At 47.2% G+C, this 21,591-nt stretch overlaps 1 protein-coding gene across 7 annotated transcripts in view; it reads left to right on the top strand.

Annotated features, from left to right (window-relative positions):
* The window catches only part of Sbp2 (SECIS-binding protein 2), a 169,031-nt gene that overhangs the window by 80,006 nt on the left and 67,434 nt on the right, over positions 1–21,591 (top strand). For 4 of the 7 annotated variants that reach the window (XM_077668241.1, XM_077668240.1, XM_077668239.1 and 1 more), the window contains one exon: positions 343–450. The exons of the other annotated variants lie outside the window; for them this stretch is intronic. In XM_077668241.1, the coding sequence (XP_077524367.1) occupies positions 343–450 (108 nt within the window). The remainder of the gene's footprint in view (positions 1–342; positions 451–21,591) is intronic. 7 annotated transcript variants of the gene reach the window in all.

Below are 21,591 nucleotides of genomic sequence, written 5' to 3'. Positions count from 1 at the left end.
CTAGCTCAACGTGGGTCCCTGGCTATGTCATTGAGACAGTGGCAAGACAGGTGGATAACTTAACAGGGTATGAAAAATGTAATAAATGCAGCGCTCTTCATCCAAATGGTCAGTAGAAAGCCGCAAGCGCTGATGTCTTTGTGCACCAGAAGTCTCGTAGAGTCGCTTCTTAATGTTGTATGTTGCGGCTTGGGAAGAGATTTTCCTACGCTTTGGCGGCAAAGTGTTGACGTATGTTAGTGGATGCGCGCATTGGGCACATGCTGATGCTCTCACCGTGGCACTGACCGGTCGCTTGCCGCTGCCGCCTTCGGCGCTCCTGCGGCTGCCATTCTTCCCCAGGTCAGGGGGCGCCCGGTGGCGAACCAGCTGGACTCATCGGCACCAAGCAAGAAGCGTGGCAAAGAGCGTGAAACCCCGGCCCGCAGAAAGCTGTCAGTCATGAAAAAAGTAGGCAAGCACTCCTCCTCAAGATATTTTCCTGTGCACAGCAGAGGGGGAAAAATAAGTACGTCGTTTTGTTCTTCAAGCACGGTATATATACATATATATTGTAATGGGACCGACCGGCAGGAGTTGAGGCAGCGCAGCGAAGAGGTAGACGAGGTAGATGAAGTGCAGCTGGGATTTCGAGTGACGCCTGTGCCTGTGTTCGTCGTGTTGCCATTCGACCAACGCCAACCGACCTGCACTTCCAATAAACACCTTCCCAAAACCAACCACCTTAAAAGAACTTCGCAGTTTTATAGGCTTATGCTTATATTTTCGTCGCTTCATCCGCAATTTCGCCTGTATCATCGCCCCTTTAACACAGCTTCTTGCCGGCAGCCTGAACCTCTCGTCTTGGTCCCCAGCCTGCGATACCGCATTCAGCACTTTACATCGCCTGCTGGTCTCCCCCTCAATCCTTCGCCAATTTGGTCCCGCCTGTCCGACAGAAATTCACACTGATGCGAGCGGTGTGGGCTTGGGCGTCGTTCTTGTGCAGCGAAAGTCTGGGTATCCGGAATATGTTTTCGCTTATGCCAGCCGCGCTCTCACCAAGGCGGAATCAAACTATTCTGTCACAGAAAAAGAATGTCTCGCCATCATTTGGGCGATTGCCAAGTTCCGACCTTACATTTACGGACGGCCCTTCTATGTCGTCACAGACCATCGCGCCCTCTGCTGGCTATCCTCCCTAAAAGATCCTTCTGGCTGACTCGCCCGCTGGGCTTTACGTCTCCAGGAGTTTGATATTCACGTCATTTATCGCTCTGGCTGGAAGCACTCGGACGCCGACGCCCTTTCTCGTTCACCGCTTCCGTGCAACTCACCCTCTGCGCTCGTCTGTGCCTACGATTTCTCGTCGTTCGGCGTCCCTGATATGCTCTAGGAACAACTGAACGATCCTTGGATCACCTCGCTGCTCACCTTCCTGAGCAATCCCTCGCCGCATTCTTTGTCCCGGACCCTTCGCCGCCAAGCCCACCATTTCTCCGTTCGTGATGGCCTGTTATACCGCTGTAACTACCTCTCCAACTTGCGGAAGTGGCTGTTGGTGATCCCCCGACACCTCCGTGCTGCCATCTGCGCCTCTTTCCACGCCGATCCACAATGCGGCCACGCTGGTGTACTGAAAACATACGCTCGCCTTCATCTGCGATATTACTGGCGAGGTATGTACCGGTACATATGTCAGTACATTCGGTCATGCACTGCCTGCCAACGTCACAAGAAACCGCCCTGCACTCCCCCCCCCCGGCTCTCCTTTGCGGCCGTTACTTTGCACTGGGCGACCCTTTGACAGCGTCGGCATTGATCTTTATGGCTCGATTCTAACTAGTTCGGCCAACAATTGCTGGGCCATCATGGCCGTTGACCACCTAACACGTTGTGTCGAAACGTCGGCTCTCAAATCTGCTACTGCAAACGATGTCGCTCGCTTCATTCTACACAGTCTTGTTCCTTGTCACGGCGCCTCGAAAGAACTGCTGAGTGACCGTGGCCGTGTTTTTCTCTCGGATGCCGTCGAGGCCGTGCTAAACCAATGCCAAATCGTTCATCGCTGCACCAGCGCCTATCACCCCCAGACCAACGGCATGACAGCGGTTCAACCGCACACTCAGTGACATGCTCACCATGTATGTTGACACAGCCCACTCCAACTGGGAACAAGTGCTCCCTTTCGTCACGTACGCGTATAATACGGCTATGCAGACGACATGTTTTTCTCCTTTCTTTCTCTTATATGGTCGGGAGCCTACGTCCTCGATGGACACCATCCTTCCCTATCGCCCTTATCCTTCCGAGACCACATCACTTTCCTAAGCCCCCCTGTATACCGAAGAGTGCCGGCAACTTGCCCGCTCTTTCACTACACAGCTCCAATGGCATCAGAAGCACTATGGGATTCCTCGGACCTTCCGGCATGGCGGCGGGGACGAGAAGCATTCCGCTGCGAAGTTCCAGGATGAGGACCGGGACGGCAACCGAGACACCTCCACCAAGTGTAAAGGTGTTTATTGGAAGCGCAGGTCAGTTGGCATTGGTCGAACAGCGACACGACCGACACAGGCACAGCCGTCACTCGAAATCCCAGCTGCACTTCGTCTACCTCTTCGCTGCGCTGCTGCAACTTCTGCCGGTCGGACCCATTACAATATATTTTTTTATTCATGCGAGGTACGTATTAGCGTAGGTATACTAGCACATCTACATTGGCGAAACGTTCTCTCCCAGGGCTTTAAAGAGAGGATTGCACTAGATACCCTCAGCAGTTTGAGGACGTGCCATGTTGTTGGTGTAAATAATCTGTCGCAATCCCAGAAGGCACAAAAAGTATTTTCAACTGAAGGTGTGAAATCTCTCATTGGCATGTTTTTAGAAAGTAGTAGTAGTAGTAGTAGTAGTGATTATTTATTTAAAAATAACAAAAGGAAGGTAAAAGATGTTTGCTCACCCCGGCATCTGCCATCACTGATCGGTGGCACCTGAGCTGGGGTAGCGGAAATAAAGGATAGCAGGTAGTTTGAAGAAGTGAAACGAAAGAGGTGAGGGGATAGTAGGAAAGAGAGGGGTGAGGGCATATATACACTATTTACAAATTATAATACAATTGTTCAGGCTGCGCGTGGGCGCCAACGAACATTGAAACAACCGCGACACACGCGCACAGAGACTCGAAAATTATCGCAACTTGAGCAGCACTACATGAAAGCGTTCACAGGGTATATTTGCACCTGTTTGAACCAACTCTCCAAGTAATTATAGTAGGATAAACTTGAAAAAATAGCAGTTAACACTGGGCCACGGTCTGCGGCGTACAGTATTACTCCGCTAGTCAGTCACAGAAGTAAACGAAATCATCATTTTAATGTTTGACTTAATTAAACAAGCCAGGTAAGAAAATTCTAGAGCTTATAACAGTTTTCCCGTGATTACCTTATTGTTTAGGTGACGAGAAGTTTTAACAACGGCCTACGTTTTTGTTATGGAGGAATTCTGTGCAATGGTCCTAAATGTGGGCGGAGCTTCACTGCACACTTAAGTTGTATCCGAATGTAGCTACACTGGAGGGAGACAGCATGGCTGTGCGCCAGATGAGTGACAGGATGACATAGACATGTCATGGGTACTTAGATGTAGGCAGTGTGTTTCATCGTGCCTAAAGCAAAGGTGGCACTCCTTCAAGGCTCAAGAAAATTCTTGTATTCGGAGAGAATTTCAATCTGAACATCTAATACAGCACCCCAGCCATGCACCTACTGCTGCGGGCCCAGCACATCATGGATACGAGTAAAAGGGGTGGACATTTTATGGGCTTGGTCCTCCCCACCACGTTCAGTGGTCACGTTGCTGAGCACGAAGACGCGGTAGCCACGTTTCGATGTAAGCAAACGGCATGATATGCCCATGTGCTGTTCGATGTCGGCGCACTTGAAAGAATTTCAGGTGGTCAAGCTCAGCACTGCGGCCCCTTTCTTATTTCACTCTCTCCTTCATCTCCTGTCCTATGGCGTGGGTGAGGTTCTCACGGAGTGCGGACCCCATAACCTTTCCTCATATGAGATTTTGTTTTCGCGCTTATTTGTGCTCAGACCTAGCGCATTCTTAGGAATATTGGTTCTAACAAAAGAGGACTGCCTAAGTTTATAAATCGAAATTACTGCTTAGAACACCGTGTATTGTTTCCTGTATGCGGCTACAGGGGACACCGGGATGTCTGGCTTTTGCCATGGCCATTGTCATCGCTTCGGCACTGGTGTCTACTGTGTTGCTCTCGAACCCTGATCCTTTCAACTCTCTTTATCTGCACAAGGCAGTGATAGTGATCATGATGAACTGACTTTGCACGTTGGTAGGAAAAAAGGATTCGGCTGAGGAATGGCTGCTCCCAGGTAATGTGAAATGTTGCTGAGACGGCAGAGTGGAGCATTGCCTGATTATTGCTTTTGTCACTATTTTTGATCACCAGATCATGTTATGCACTGACGTTCAGACAATGTTGATGTGGCATTATTTAATGTTATATCAAAAAAAAAATTCCAAAGAAAACACTTTGCCTCTGCGTGTAAGGATTTTCGTGGCCATCAAGTCAAATGATCAATCATGCACTAAACGCTGCACCACAGACACATTACGAACCAGAAAACATCATCGCACTTCGCAGTCATACACGAGAGTGACTTTCAGCGAGTTTATATATCCCCCTCGTGAGACCGTCGTTTTAGAGCCGGTGACACTTGCCAGTTGAACGAAGGTATTTTTTGCATTTTTGTTCTCTAAATGGGAAAAATTAGAAATACAAGTGGGCACGATCATGTTGCTAATACCTTTCATTAAAAAAAAAAACATTTTAGTCCACGCTGCCGTCTGTGCGAATATTATATGCAAATGCATTCGGTAAGAACACGCATGCTAGTTATCAAGAAGGTGCCTTTCTGGTCCCTATTCACAAGTTGCTTTGGTATTCTCCAGTTACATTGCATTCACTGGGTTCACGAGAAGCAGCAGGATTCAGTAAAGTATACAGCAGTATTACTTCTAAGTTTGTCTACAAATTTTGTCTAAGCACGGACTCTGAAACATTGGCATGACGCTTGTAGCGACATTTAGTGCTATGTATGCCCATAAACATTGTGATGCAATTCTGAAATATCATGCTAACGTACCTCGAGCTACGTTACAGTAATGCCACATTTTATTGCTCTAAGTTTTGACTTTGAGGCAGCGTTGAGGCAACATTCAGTGTTACTTGGGTAGAAACAGCTTTAATCGACTGGTGTAGTGCATGAGTGGCCCATCAAGTGCAATCTGGACCGTTCTGGACTGCTTACTCGAGATGCCTGAAAATTCGGGTTTTTCGTGGTTGCGGGCAACCCGCAACTTTTTTGGTGCCGACTCTACAAGCGTCTTAGCTCCTAAGCATACATCGCTGCCCCTGGAAGAAGGAGCGACATGTGAACGTCCTCTAGAAGTGCATTTTAGCACCGCGTTCATCTTGCGTGACTCTTGACAGCGCTGGAAAGATCTGTCACATCGGAGCAGCGGACTGCTGTCTCCATGTCGGAGGGTGAACATCTTGAGGTCACTTCTTTGAGAAAGATATGCCTTGCCAAAGCATCTATGAGGTCAGAAATATGACCCAAAGCTAAGAGGGTGCATTTGCTGGGCTGTCTGCCAGTGCAAGTCAGTGTTTTGGTGTAATAAGTTTCATTCCATTTCATGGTGACATTACTGGTATACTTTATCGAATGTGAGTGCTTCAAACATAAATGCTGCGCCATAGCTTACCTACACTCCTTAACTCTTTTGAAACTCTAGGCATAAATATTCTGAGCTATACATCCATAGCATTCTAATCTGTACTACATTCAAATTTGCTAACTTCTACTTTAATTCTCTGTATTAATTTCACTGTTATGTGGGAATGTGTCTAGGGAAGTATTAATATGAAAGCCATTGCTGTTCAATAACTTGTTTTTCGGTGAAAACAAGGCAGATTCACAATGGTGCATTTATTTTACAGACCCGTGTGTATGTTTTGAAAAGTTATCTTGTTAAAAGAATGGGAAAGGTATATGTAGATGAACGACACGCATAGGATTGTCTGAAATAGCGTTGCTCGGCTTGCTGTGTGCTTCATACAACTTCTTGATAATGTCACCCTATTAATGCGAAAGCATTTCTTTCCTCATGAGTGGCGTGGACAAACGTGTCAGCCAAGTCATAATCTACAATTGAATCCATAATCCAAGGCATAAAATGTCAATGAAGAAAAAATAAGAAAATTGGGGTCCAGATGGGAATTGAACCCAGGCCTGCGGCGCGCGACACTGGAATGATTCCACTGCGTCATGGCGGTTCAACGTTTGCAACTGAATAAAGGCGCATCTAGTGACTGCAGAGTTGTCTGAGAAGCATACATGAGTAATTATGAGCACATAAATTACAGGTGTTGCTATTAACTTGGTGTGAAAGTATGTTTCCAGTAAATTTACTTTGCACGGACGAACAGATAGATGCTGAGCCCTTTAAATCGGGCGGTGGCTTGACTTGTGACATTTCACGCGTCTTGATTTTCTCCACCAATCAGATAACCTTAGCATGGTTACTTGTACCCACTTAAAATCTTTTTCCTTCACTGTCCTTAAACCCCAATGCTTTGAATACTGTAGAGTGAAGCCCTTTGCAGAAAAGTATCACGTGTTCAGCCGTCTCCTCCTCCTCTCCACATGCAACGCACAACGTGTCTATCTCGTGGTACCTGACTCTATATGTCTTAGTCCGCAAAACTCCCGTCCTAGCCTCGAACAGCAAAGAGCTTCCCCTACAATTATCGTAGATATTTTCTTTGGCAATTTCCTGCTTATAAATTCTGTATGTTCCGAGTGCCGATTTCATCAGCATCCCGTTTTCCACAGAGCTCTCTCTATTCTCCACAGAGCTCTGTCTGTTTCTTTAACCGTTTTCTTAACCGATAATTGTCGATTTGCCCCCCGAGTGCTGCCCAGATATTTGCTTGTCAATTTCCTAGTTCGCTATCTCCATTCTGTGTCAACATTCCTTATGTACAGGTATCTGAAAACTTTCCTAGCCCACTGCTTTTTCCTCATTTTTCTCAATCGCTCCTCAAATGCTATCTTACTGCTTGCTTCTCTGCTCTCGAAAGACACCCATCCCATATCACCCTGTGCCCCATGATTTGGTGTATTGCCATCTGGTCCCAAAGCTAGCCTCCCTACGCTGCGCTGTTTGATTTCTAACCTTGCTTGAACATCTAGGTCTCATGCACAGAACCGCATTGCCGTAAGTCAGGAACCATCACCCCTTTCCAGACCCCTCTTACCACTTCATACCTATTGTAATTTCACAGTGCCCTTTTTTTAATAACAGCTGCGTTCCTACTAGGTTTATTCATTACATATTTTTCATGCTGTGTTAGATACTCGGCACCGTTATTTATCCCCACCACAAGATACTTGTTCTCATCCACTACTTCTAGCGCGAACTCCTGTATTCTATGCTCGCCACACTCATCATTAAATACCATGACTGCAGATTTTTCCCTACTAAATGTTAAACCTAATCTATCTCCCTCTGTACAACAAATGTCTATCAACTTGTGTAAATCTTCCTTGTTGTCAGCCATCAGCACTATATCATCCGTGTACATTAGTCCCAGTAATGACTTTTTAATTCATTCGCCTTGCTTGAAAAAAGAAAGGTTGAAGCCTAGTCGGCACCTGTCTAGTTTGGAGACAGAGGACATCCATGCATAAGCCCCCGCTGTATCTCTATAGGCCCTGATACATTTTTCCTCATTTTATAAGCACCCTGTTACCTTTATCTCTCAAAATGAATCTTTCAAGTCTCCCCTGATATCCAGAAATGCTTGCCATGGGGGCCTGCCCTCTTTTTCAGCAATCTCTATACCATAAAACCCGGGTATCATGCGGGATTTTTTCTGGATTTTAGCATGTGAGATTTCCAACTCGTTATATGCGGATACAAACAATTTTCGGCCGTAATCCGCTGTTCCGATTTCGTTATTGTCGAGCGCCGTTACCATCACGCTTCGGGCGAAAGGAGGCGCCATCTAACGTTGGCGTACGTAGATAGTTTCATTTTCGACACGTGGTGCCTGCGCTGACCTGGGGCCCTATTCTCGACATTTCGCCATTTTGTTCAAATTGTGACGTTGGCTTGACGTAACCATCAAGGCGGTGCCAGGTTACGTACCCACAGAATCTGATTACGTGAAGAGAGAGAAAAAAAGTAAAAACTGATCTAGAAATAAATACCGTCGTCTGCTACTATTGGCGCCAAGTACGGAACAGAACGCCGCTTCGGGAGCTTGCGCTGAGCCTCTGCGTTGCAATCTTCGGTGCATACGCGTCGAGGGGCAGTGCGAAGGAGTGAAATATGTTGCGGCCTCTTGAGTATCATGTCGGATGTCCGGCAGCAGCTAAGGGCAGACCGACTTAGGCTACTCAGTGCGAAAGACTCGCACGTCGGTTGTCAAAGCATTCATCGAGTTCGATGCGGCGGTGCGAGCGAGGGCGCAGCCTAGACGACTTTTCAGTCGAGGTGAACTGATGGCGTACCCGCGAGTCACGAGCGGCGCTACACGCGTGCGTACTGTTGCCCAGAGAAGCTGGCGAACATCAGGAACGGGGCCAGGGTATTCGTAATGGCGTACGTGCCGAATGGGAGCGGAAAGTGAAAGCTTTGGCCGGCATGATGCCTTTGTGGCATTGCTCCTTATAACGATCGACGACAGCTTCGCACATTTGCTTACCAGCTACAGTTGAATGCAGGAACTGAGACTAAGGCAGTTTTCTGAGGGAAAAGTCATCTCGTCCAGGCCAGGAAAGGAAGCAACGAGAGCTATATTTTTAGAGTGGTGCCGCCAGTGCTGAAAAGGCGCCCGAAACGGCGCCTAAATACGCGCAGGCCAGCAGTCCCTGTCTGAGGACAACGCTCGCATACTTAGCGTTGTAAACTCTGCGGAAACCCACTGTTTCCTAGGCGCCGCGTCAGCTACCGTCAGGTCAGCAAAGGTGCTAAAGCTTTTAATCGCTACGTATCGGCTTTAACAGAGAGCGGGGTGCAGCGGAGTTGTATCTGTGTGCGCTTGGAAGGCCTCCAAGATGTGTTTAGTGCTGAAATGCATGCTTGGCAAGGCAAGCCGATGTGCACATTTTAGGCAACGCGTTGCACCAGACTCTGTTGTTAGTCATGTTTGCATGCACCCGCGCACGAAACGAAACTGCAAAGCGCGGAATATCGGAGTAAATCTCGTCAAGGAGAACACACCGAGTGCGCATCCCTTATTATCAACTTAAATGTGCAAAGCCGGGGAAAAAAGATTCTTTTCTGGCATTAATAACAAACAACATAAAACAAAGCGGAAACTCCCCCCCCCCCCCCCCCCCCACACACACACACACAACATAATTTGAATAGAGCGTACCCTCACAAAATTCAGTGATGTACTCATATTTTGCTTCGCAAGCCTGCACGCATGCACTTTTGTGATGTAAGTGGCACATATATTACTTCATAAAAATTACAAATGTTGTCAGCAATTTTGCTTGTTTTTCCCTTCCTAGAAAGGCATAAATTTTTTCTACTTGTTCAAGTGAATGCGTAACACTCACGACCACCACACAGAAGCAGCTACACTATATGTGCGATGCAAGTAAGCACAACATTCTGTGAGGTGGGGCAAAATTATTTTCTTGAGCACTTACAGGCCGCCTCACCTCCCTTGCTGTCCACACAAGCAACACGAGTCAGGCAGCGTCTTGAAGTTTCTTCGTTGTAGAATAACAGTTATGCACCTACCATAAAATCAAGCAGCTCCTTTAGATGCCTGATCAAGTACAGTACAGCAAGCTTCCAAGTAAGAGAGAAAGATATATGCCAGAAAAGGTGGAGAGGTCGGATAAGGAAAAGCTCCTTCACCTGTTATTCCACAAAGGGGCAGGGGAGGAACATAGAGGTAGAGAGTAAATATCGGTGACGACACCATATTACAGTAAGACACATGCAATGTGCAAGATATTTGCTTTATTTGCTTTGTTTTATGGGGTTTATGATCCCAAAGCGAGTCAAGCTATGAGAGATGCTGTAGTAGAGAGCTCTCAATAATTTCGACCCCCTCGGGTTCTTTGCCGTGAACTGTCATTGCACAGTACACGGGCCTCTACTGCTGCGGCCGGGATTGAACCTGCGTCTTTCGGGTCAGCAGCCAACCACCATAACCACTGAGCCACCGCGGCAGCTTTATTTGTATGATTCAAGAAACTTAAATTAATGTTCATGTATGCACACTCATTGCCTAGTACATGTCACACAAAGCCCGAACATGTGTTTTGGGGCCAAGCATTCCGGTTGGTCTTGCACGCAGTATTTAAAGAGACAACTAAGTGGCACCATGAGCCGAAGAGCTGAAGGAGAACAAAAACATGACAGTAAACTTAGGAGCACTAGAGACAAGGAGGAAATTAATTTATTTCCATACTCTGAAGGCCCGGAAGTATACAAAGAAGAGTGGGGGAACACATAAAATTGGTAACTGCTTTTTTGAATTTAATACAGCCAAATATTGCAGCAATAGAGGCAGGAACATGGCAGGAAAAACAAAAGCGTAAGATTAGACAGAAAATAGGCAAGACATTCAATGTTGATGTCGCCCTCAGGACAACATATGGGAGGCACCAATACAGACAGCGGTAGTGTTCTGGTTAGGGTACTATTAAGATAAAAGTCTCCAGAATGCACAAAAAGCAATCTAGCCAGCGACGGTAGCCACTGGCTTCCGGTAGGTTTTTTAATGTGTGCACCACATAGGATGTATTCATGATAATTAATAAACCACAGGAGATTGTTCAACACGAAATAAATTATCCTCACAGCACCATACAATACACAGCTAAAAGGAGAAGTCAGCAGTAGGAATTGCAACGATACGGTGCATGTAGACCCCTACATGAAGACTTCACGCCACAGGGTTCACTTTTTAGCTGTGTAGTGGAGTATTCAAGGCACCTATCATGCTATAAACTTCTGCGAGGTGAGGAAAACCCTTATTTTAGCCTTTCAAGGCCCTTTAAGCTTCAAGAATACTGAGTTTTGCACTTCGGGGATCAAAAGCAGACCATGTGGCCTGAAGACTTGACTACAACCCTGCAATTCATTACAATTGAAGACAGCTGGCGCACCATTAAAAACCAAAACAGAAATGCCAAATACAAAGCAGAACAAGCATTCCAATTTTTGATCTAGGCATTGTTTACAAACATACATACTGGAGCAGTTGCTATGCTGTTGTATTCTGCCAGAAAAATATGTGCTGCAACCATAAAAAGCACCCTATTTAGAGGACGATGGATGCTAAATGGTGGGACTGAAATGAATAAATCAGTGACAACTAAAGCAAACCACGAGAAAAATTATTTTGCAATGTACGCAGTTGTGTACAAAGTGCCCTAAAGGGTTGAATGCAATTTTCTCATGCATTTAGTCATTTGCATCTTTTTTTTGCCAAACATCAGCACAGCCACGCATGCATAGATAATTTTACACAGAGGTGGGATTAGACATTGGTGGCACTGACACAGTTAATCGCAAGGGAAGGCCTGAGTACTGGGTAAAGTAGACAATAAACTGGTGATCAGGATAGATGTAAGTGAAACTGGTGTATTTTATTGACTAAACAAATCAACTGTAATACAAAGGCAGAGAAAACTGCAATATGTTAGTGGAAATTGAGTGCACTGGAAGATATATTGCACAAAATTTGAGCCTCCTGAAATATTAGATTGTTTTAAAAAAATAATTGCTTTGCTTCCAATTTTTTTTTGAAGCTCAAGCAAAATTTCGGAGCAAGTCAGCTGTAGAACAAACTTCCTTTCTGCAAAGTATCACAACAAACACATTTGTTTTTGATACAAAAGAAAATTTCATGACTGCTGCAGGACATGTGATGGCAATGACAGTAATGAGCCGATTGCTGCTGCCACACAGCAAAAGTGGTAAAATCCCGCACACATCAGGGTCACAGAGGCAGATTTCTCCGGTAACAAGACAAGTTGCAATGTGTGAAAGAAGTGTGATGCGGTATATGTGCACATTGATAATGCCCATTTCACGAAGTGCCAAATCCAGTAGATTCCTGTGTTGAATAAAAAAATAGCAATGCATCCATTGATGCCCCAGTTTTACCAAAGAAACATAGGTTGAACAGATTGTCTGGAATTTTTGTCAAATTTGCCTAACAGCATTAGCAGCAGCCAAGAAGCAAAGTGCCAGCAACAAGGTTGGTAAAAGTGGGGCGTTACACAGCGAAACTAATCGAACTAGCAGACAGCTGCCTTGTCTTTCATTCATACAAGCTTGGCAGATGGCAAACATGAAAGAGTTGCCTCACTTTTTGCTCAGAGGAAAACTAGTGGATTGCTGTATCACTACACATAGCATTTAAAAGCAACAGTAGAAAACAGGCACAGAGGCAAAGAAATGTCAGGAGACAAAGCTTGCTTTGCTCTGTGAGCACACACAGATGACACATTAGGGACGTCCTATCGGACGAACAGTTGCCTACAAAATCAGACTGCGCCCTGAGCAAGATGTGATAAATGACTGCATACACATCCCTATGTTTCGTGCATGCCAAGAAGTTTCAGTGAAGCAGTAATCACGTCATGGAGCACAAACTTTTAACAGAAATCAAAGAGAAGTACTGGTTCAAAGCTCTGCTGGCAGGAGAAAAACATTTTGGTGACTTCCTCTGTTTCACTGCACTAAAGCACCAACATGCACATTCTGCATAAAGAGAGCACACAGCATTGCAGTACATTAAGAATTAGCAACTGTTCAGTAGCGTTAAAGCATGTGTATAAGCACACATCCGGCCAATTTGCAGATGGTAGGATTAAAGTTTCTTCTACGCTTCCTGTCATGTGAAGAACTGCAGCATTAGAGAAAAGCCTAGTCTACACATCAAACACACCTGTCATTACACACTCTAGTGAGAAACTGAAAGGAAAATTTGGTCCTGTTTAAAGAGCAGCACAAAAATCACAGACTTGAACAGCTTTCTTGCTGTGTGCAATGAAACTTGAAGCACAAAAAATGTTTACATAGACTGATCATAGCATGACTACAGGTGAAAACTATGCCAGTGAGTCCTGCAGCTAAGTGCGGATACATGCAATGTGTCGCACAGTGCAAGTTGTGATTGCCTTTGAAAAGAATCCTGTTCCATATGTACAGCACTTGACACCTGTGAAGACATCCAATGCAACCCTTCCAAAGAATGATTCTTTGCTTGAGAAGCACTCTAGCTGAGAGGTGAATGATGTTGAACCTTGCGGCAGCATTCCTCAGCACATGACTTCCTAGGATAGCAGTGATGCATCGAAGAGGCACATTATACACATGTCACCTGGAAGGCAATCAACACTGTCTTTAGTGCGTGAACTTGAGTGCAATGCAAGTTTCATACACACAAGAGAAAAGACTTTCAAATACGAGACATCACAGGGCTGTAATTATCAAACTAAATTTTCATGTATGACTGTAACTACTACTCAAATAAACTGCTTTTGTAACAGTTATATTTCATTGGTCATCTCTATCAAAATGATGGAGGAAGTAAAACAAAACTGTGAAAACAGCTTGACTACAGCCAGACTTATGGGTATAAATAATTATTACATATTTGTTTTTATTGTGTTGCAGTGAAGGCAACTGCTACAAGGCACATTGTAGGGGAAGTCCAAGGTTAACTTTACCTCAGAATATTGAACTGCACTAAAATCTCACTACACGAATGCTTTTGCAACTGCATTTATCAAAATGCAGATGCCAAGCCATTGCATTTGTGTGCAATGAAAGAAAACCATAGACATGCAGACGCCCTACGAGTCACCCACATCCGCAAATTGTAGTAATCTGAAAACTCGTTGTGCGTTTTACTTTACAGAGAAGACTATTTTGAAATGCTGTTTTTATTTGCGCAAGGCTTCCTCGCTTAATAGGCTACAAATAAATGTGCCACGAGATTCACAGCTGTTTGCATGTGACCAAAAAAGGGCAGGAACATAAGGGACTTGTTATTACACACCCGAAGAAAGCCACCAGCCATCAATATGAACTTTGCATGCAGCCATCTGAAGAAAGTCAACAGCAATTTTTCGTTGCTGTTTCCCTTCCCTCATCGATACTCGAGACGATGTACCTGGCACATGTACGCTGCCTTGCTGACACCGCTGTCTTCAGAAACTGCCCTTATGCACACAGACACTGATGCACACAAATTGAGCACACAGATGATGCACTGATGAGGGCAATTTCCTGATGAGCACAGTCCCGCCGACAAGCCGAGCACATTCTGGAAGCATGTTGCTCAGCCGGCAGACAACCCTTTGTGCCACCCTCTCATCACTCCCGCAGTAGAATATCAGGTCAGCGACAGCGTGTAAATAGAGGCAAACACTGAACTAATTGGTGTCCAGACGTTCACAGCTACCGATCGCGCCTTGAAACACAGGATCAGAGTAACGGCCGGAGCACCTACAATACCATGTTTAAGGCAGACCAAGGTGCTCACGCGCTGCCTCTTGCCGCAAATCTTCTTGCACAGCCACCACACCATATATCGCTGGCCAGGCAGCCACACTCACGAACCGGGCAGTCCTTCGAAAACACTGAGGCGCACTCACGAATGCTTCGCTTCTCGCAGCCCGTGACAACAAACGGCAGCTACGGACACCGCCATATCCGCGCTGTAGCAACCGCGACCGCGCGGACCGATAATTTCTTATCATGAGAGAAGCGTTTGAAACGGGAGCGCAGCTAGAGACCTCACGCGGGTGTAAAATTACGCTCTGATAATTAAGGCTCTAAAAGGCTGCTTAATTAAGAGGTACCATTACAACGCCGTTTCAATGCTTCTACATTCAAAACAACCATGTTTCGGAACAGTTTATTACTTCAAATAAGCGCCTACCAAACTACGGTGAGCTAACAGCCGTATAAATCAGTGTGGTCATAATTCGACTATGTCCACCATAATTCGACCATCTTGCGGCCGTCTCAAATTATGGCGGCCAAATGGGGCATTTTTTAGCAATGGCAGCATTTCCTTTGCGTCACTAAACGTCATTTTGACCTCACTGAATTATGCTTGCGTATCACGTGAATCACGTGACATTCCTCCAGCCAATCACATTCTAGGAAGCAACCCTCACAGTACGAACTTTTTTTTCTCAAAATTGCTAAAACGAGCCAAGTGTTTTCTTCCATGCCAGCTGTAGCTTCGTTTTTCCTCCACAGACATTTAAATTTACCGACCCGGCACAAAATATAACTGTGCTAAAAATCAGTCTTCAAGTACACGTCATTTTGACGTCACGGCAGAAAGCTATTTCGAAGCCTGATAGTTTCGCGCCACAAATTTAAAACTCGTGACTTGCACGTGATCGCCCAATAAGCCAATCAGAGAGACAATATGGCGGCGAACGGCGGCCATGCGTGTCGAGAATAGGGCCCCTGACCTCTCGACGCCCAGCACTAGCGCTTCTTCCATCGTATTGGGGCTGTGAAAGCAGTTCTTGGCTGCTTTTGAAAGGAAAGTAATCGTAGCTGCCGAAAGCATCGCTACCACATCAAGCGCTGCTACATGGTCTGGTCGAGGTAGGGAAAGCCTGCAGTTATAGCCACCGGACACTGGCCTCTCTAGCCACGCTGTGCAGTTGGACAGCGGACGCCTGGGCTAGCGTCCCGAAGGAGCTCAGTTGGAAAAAATAAACGTTGGTTTTTGGGGAAAGGAAATAGCGCACTCTGTCTCACATCTCGGAAGGGAAGGGATGAAGTAGGGCCAGAGAGAAGAAAGGAAGAAAAAGATGCCAAAGTGGAGGGCTCTGGAATAATTTTGACCATCTGGGGATCTTTAGCGTGCACTGACATTGCACAGCACACCCGCTCCTTTGCATTTCACCACCATCGAAACGCGGCCGCCTCGGTCGGGTTTGAGCCGGGTACTCCGGATCAGTAACCGAGCGCCCAAACTATACTGAGCCAACGCGGCGGGTCAAAATAGATGGTTTTTGGGGAAAGGAAATGGCGCAGTATCTATCGTATATCGTTGGACACCTGAACCGCGCCGTAAGGGAAGGGATAAAAGAGGCAGTGAAAGGAAGAAAGAGGTCCCGTTAGTGGCGTGCTCCGGAATAATTTCGACCACCTGGGGATCTTTAACGTGCACTGACATCGCACAGCACACGGGCGCCGTAGCATTTTGCCTCCATAAAAACGCAGCCGCCGCGGTCGGGTTCGAACTCGGGAACTCCGGCGGGTCAATTGGAAAATTGGTTTTTGGGGTAAGGAAATTGCGCAGTATGTCACATCTCGGCGGACAACTCAACCGCGGCGCCGTAAGGGAATGGATATAGGATGCAGTGAAAGAAGAAAGGTGCCGTAGTGGTGGGCTCCGGGATAATTTCGACCACCTGGGGATCTTTAACGTGCACTGACATTGCAGAGCACACGGGCGCATTTTGCATCACCTCCATCGAAACGCAGCCGGGTTCGAACCTGGGTACTCCAGATCAGTAACCGAGCACCTTAACCACTGAGCCACCGCGGCGAGTGCCGAGGAGCTCACCGGTTGTAATTTGAAGAAATTAGGAATATAAAACGCTCTCGACGGTACTGAAGACGTGTGTTTGTAGAAAGATATATCCCTGACAAGAGCTTTTCATTAGACCACACCCGACGGCGACATCACCAAAGCACCGACTATGCACTTCCGAAGTGCGCGCGTATGCCGGAACCGTCCGTCTACGCATGCTCGTGGCGCGAGCACGGTGCCCGACACGAGTAGGCGCGGTGCCCGTTTTGTATCTCCCAGATATCTGGCACCCGCTACACGCCGGTCGTATCCGGAGTACAATCGGAGTACGTTCGGCGACTTCCGGAACATTTTCGAGCTGTCTGTTTTAGTCGCATTATACGCGGATGAAAGCTGTTTTTCCGTTTTGTAGCTCCCCCTCGGCTCCACCGAAGCCTGCAGTCTGTCCTTTATAATCTGCATCACCACCCTGTAAGCCACAGACGTCACTGCTATGGGACTGTAGTTATGTTAGCTTTGTCCCCCTTTCCCTTATACAGTATTGTGCATTTTTATCCTGAATACTCAATTTTCTCCGTCTCAACCGCTGGCTCGTTTGTGGTGAAACTGCACACAGAGCTTACGTATTATGGTAACTTTTGTATCGTAGCAAGTTTGACAGCGGTACTTACTTGGTTGAGGCGTGCACGATGCAAAAACATAACTGCGTGCGTCGAGATCGACGAACCAAAACCCGCAAACGGTGTTTTTTTCTCTGAAGGGCGGCAGTGGCGCCATTTGTTTTCTGCAGTGGAAAGCGGTGTGTGTTGCAAGAAGCGCGGGCCTTTTGATTACAAATTTCTGGTCGTGTTGTCTACTTCAGCTCCGGACACCTTGCATTAAAATCCCCGCATATGAGGCGCTTGCTATTTCCCACAATTTTAAGTGCCTTTTTGAAGAGAGGGGTGAAGGATGCTTCCCTCTGCCTAGGGGAGCTATAGATGTTAAGTACAAAAAGTTATGAAGGCACTTAATTACGCCTGCTTATGTGCAGGAATGCGAAAGAACGCAGGTTTTCCCACGACGGCAGTACACGTTGTAATTTTTCTCTGTTGTTATTTTGTAGTGAAAGCTACTCTACCCTAGCCGGAGTGATTTCGCCCGTATTGGCCATATGATCCTACTGCGCAAACGAGCGTTTCTCCACAGGATGGATGGATGAATGGATGGAAAACCGTGGAGGATTCGTTGGGACGACTGCGACGAGCCGAGTTGGGGGGCCGCTTTTCCACAGCTGGCATGACGTCACGTAGAGCGAGCGCCTCCCCCACGGCAGCGGCGCGTGGAGGATTCGCTGGGACGATCGCGACGAGCCGAGTTGGGGGGGGGGGGGGGGCGCTTTTCCACTGCTGGCATGGATGGATGGATGGATGGATGGATGGATGGATACGGCTGAACCCTTTACATCGGGCGGTGGCTCAAGCCACCTAGCCATGTCTTGTGAAATTTTACTCCTGTCTTGCTTTTAGCCACCAATCAGATAACCTTCGCTTGGTTACTTCTAACCTCTTAAAATCCACTTTCCCTTCACTATCCCTAAACCCCAATGCCTTGGGTAAGTCAGCCCCGCTGCCTTCCACTGTAGGGTGAAGCCCTTTACAGAAAAGTATCAAGTGTTCAGCCACGTACAGTCACGTACAGCGAGCGCCCCTCGCGGCAGCGGCGCGCAGCTGCAGCATGGAGAATTCGCTGGGACGATCGCGACGAGCCGAGTTGGGGCCCCTCTTTTCCACAGCTGGTATGACGTCACACATAGGTCACGCTAAAGGTCAATGGTGGCTTCTCCGGGACGACGGCCAAGAGCGGAAACCTCGAGCAGTATTGCTTTCGCAATAAAAGGTTCTCCCTTTCCTCCTTGCCGGAGTGGATTTCGGTTAGAACCGCCTCTATCTCCCCATCCATAGGATGTTGTGTGACTGCAGTATTACGCTCGACAAGAGTGGCAACTCTGGCTTTCGCCCATTTTGCTTTAAGACCAGCCTTTTGCGTGTTTGCCTCCTGGAGAGCAATCACTATCTCCCCATCCATAGGATGTTGTGTGACTGCAGTATTACGCTCGACAAGAGTGGCAACTCTGGCTTTCGCCCCTTTTGCTTTAAGACCAGCCTTTTGCGTGTTTGCCTCCTGGAGAGCAATCACTAATGGGTGAGCTGCATGTGAAGTATTTGTTGCAAGACCCCCCTCTTGCCCGGGTATCCTCGACAGTTCCACTGCCAGACGCAGCCGGCAGGTTTTCCGCTCTTATTTCTATTCGCCATTGTGTCTGCCTGCTGCAATGACGCCCACCTTGTGAAGCGTGCGCATGAGCCAGCCTAGGCTAAAACCCCTCTATTGCTGCTACCGCTAACCTGTTCGGAAGAAACGTCATGGAGGGGCTTTAGCCTAGGCTAGGGTGCCTCGATGCCAGCGCCGGGTGGAGACAACTTAAGCGACGCCGCCATATTGAATCACAACTGGCCTCCCATGTACCGCGAAATGCTCGACTGGTAGCCCAGTGTAGCTCTCGCTGCAAAAGGCCGTTCACGTTAAAGCACTTTGAAGCGCGCCGAAAGCATGAATGGCGCCGTTACAAACGCTAGCGCCGCTGATCCCGTGTGATTCAATATGGCGGCGCTGGCATCAAGGCACCCTAACCTAGGCTAAAGTACTGGAATGGGAACCAGTGACTTTAGCCTAGGCGAACAGGCGGGGCGGCCATGGGAAAGTTTTCGGCATCGCTGCAGCGAAATGGTGGTGATTTGGGCTAGTTGGAGTGACATAGCGATGGGTAAACAGTGGGGGAGCATCAAGACACAAGAGAGACATGGGCGAGCTCTGGTTGCTTTCTGGGCGGCTGTTTCCACGTAGCGAAGCTCGAAAAAAAGAGCAGACGACACAAGGAGAAGGTGCCCAAGAACGAGAAGCAAAACACAACAGCGAAGTGCAGGAGAGGGGACAAGAAAATACGGTGACGAAAGAAGCATAAAAATGCAGAACAGGATTTGTGGCGAACGCCTCCCTTCGCATGTGGTACAACGTCGACCGAATGGGATTGCCTGAGGAAGTAAGTATTCCTAATCGATTGGGAATGTTGTGAGGTGAGGGACGTAAAAGAGCGAAAAGAAAAACAAAATAACGCTGTGGGGGAGGAAGGAAAGGGTGCGGAAAAAGAAGAGGAATGAACGGAGAGGGAGCTAAAAACGATAAGTGAAAAAATGCGAGGATTTGACGAAAAGCCTGAAAACTCGCATACGACGGCCGGCTAGGTTCATAGAAAGTGACACATTCCTTTCTGTGAGAATGACTGAGGTAACTCTAACGTATAGGCAGAATTGAGAGGCTTGAATTGCCTCTCGGGTGGGGCAGTTTCCTCTTTTCCCGGTGACAGAAGAGCATGTAGGCGGTGGTCTCTGCTCAATATGATGCATTTTGATCATTCTCTACACATTGTACTGGAGCGTGCAGGTGATCATTTACCGCAATGTTCCAAAATATGAATATATGAACTTCAATTTTAATTCAAAAGCATTACTAGTTCCATTACAAGAAAAGCCGGTATGTGTTAGTGTGAGTACTCGCAGATGGTAGAGCAAGTCCCTGCGATGGCAAAGAAAATAGTATGACGCCATCAAGCTGCCCTATGACGCACACAGCAAAGCCGAACATCGCCACTTCAGACAATTCTATACATGTAGATCGCCACTGGCCGACCTCCCTACGTGGCGCTGGTATTGCTGACAACATTTTCAATCTGGAGGGGCAGTTCTCTGCAGAGCCACTTGATCACCTACATGGTACCGGTGTTCACACATGCTATCGCGAGCACAGTGAGCCGTTTGTCCAACATGTAGTAGTAGTAAGTGGTTTTATTAAAATAATAATAAAAAAGAAGGAAAAGGTTTTTGCTAGCTCCGGCATCTGCCATTGATAATGAAGCACCTGAGCTGGGGCAGCGGAAATAAAGGATAGCAGGCAGAATGGAGAGATGAAAGAGATGAGGGGGCAGGAAGAGAGGATGGGGAGAGGTAATATACAAAAACTATTTACACAATAAGAAATGTGTCCAAAATAGGCCAAACTACATTTTAAGTAAAAACCAACTGCGTCGGCGCGCGCCACCAGACGCGTTGTTGTTCCTGGTGCACTCGCTTTCCTTCTGCCGAGCATGCTAATTGGGAGCAGAAAATGGAGGAGCCGTAGTGCCGCGTAGCTCGATTTCTTCAGGTGGTGAGAAAATGCAGGGCATAGTAGTATTCCTTTTTCTCTTTTGGGAAGGACGCCATGCAGTGAATCCTGACTACCCGTCGGGACGAGAGCCAACCACCGTTACGTCTTTCTTTACATCGTGTAGCTCGTTAAGGCACGTGAAAAACCTCGTCCGCGGCGAGTTCAAGTTATGCTATTGCAGACTGCTACGCAGGAATTAATGGTTGATCGCTGAATGCCGCGAATGCGATGAAAGAAGGAAGAATACGACGCACTCCCAGCTAGTTCCGCCGCTTTTGTGCGGCGCGGGCGGGCGCGCGTCTCCCAACCGGCCTGCCCTTTCCGCCGCGGGAGGCGCGCGCGTCGCGCCTGAAATAGGGTGCCTCGATGCTAGCGCCACCGTTCAGGGTGGAGACAACTTCAACGGCGCCGCCATATTGAATCACATGGGATCAGCTGCGCTAGCGTTCGTTACGATGCCGTTCATCCCTCGGCGCGCTTCAGAGTGATTTGACTTGAACTGTCTTTTTCATCAGTATCGCACTGCGCATCTTTTTACTCATAATAGCCATTTTAACATCTGAGGGTCGAAGACGTAATTGTACGAATTAATTTTAGGGCCCCGAGTGGTCGAGCTTGAACAATTAGTCTGCCGTCTGTTAGTTTGAAAAACAGGCTATCATTTCAAAGATCCATTGCCCAGCAGGTGCTTTCGCTCCGTGCGAGTGGAAAAAATTGTTTTC

Source organism: Amblyomma americanum, chromosome 6 (assembly GCF_052857255.1).
Source record: "Amblyomma americanum isolate KBUSLIRL-KWMA chromosome 6, ASM5285725v1, whole genome shotgun sequence".
NCBI classification, from domain to species: domain Eukaryota; kingdom Metazoa; phylum Arthropoda; class Arachnida; order Ixodida; family Ixodidae; genus Amblyomma; species Amblyomma americanum.
Note: the sequence above shows the minus strand (reverse complement) of the source record. Positions and strands in the feature narration are given on the sequence as shown.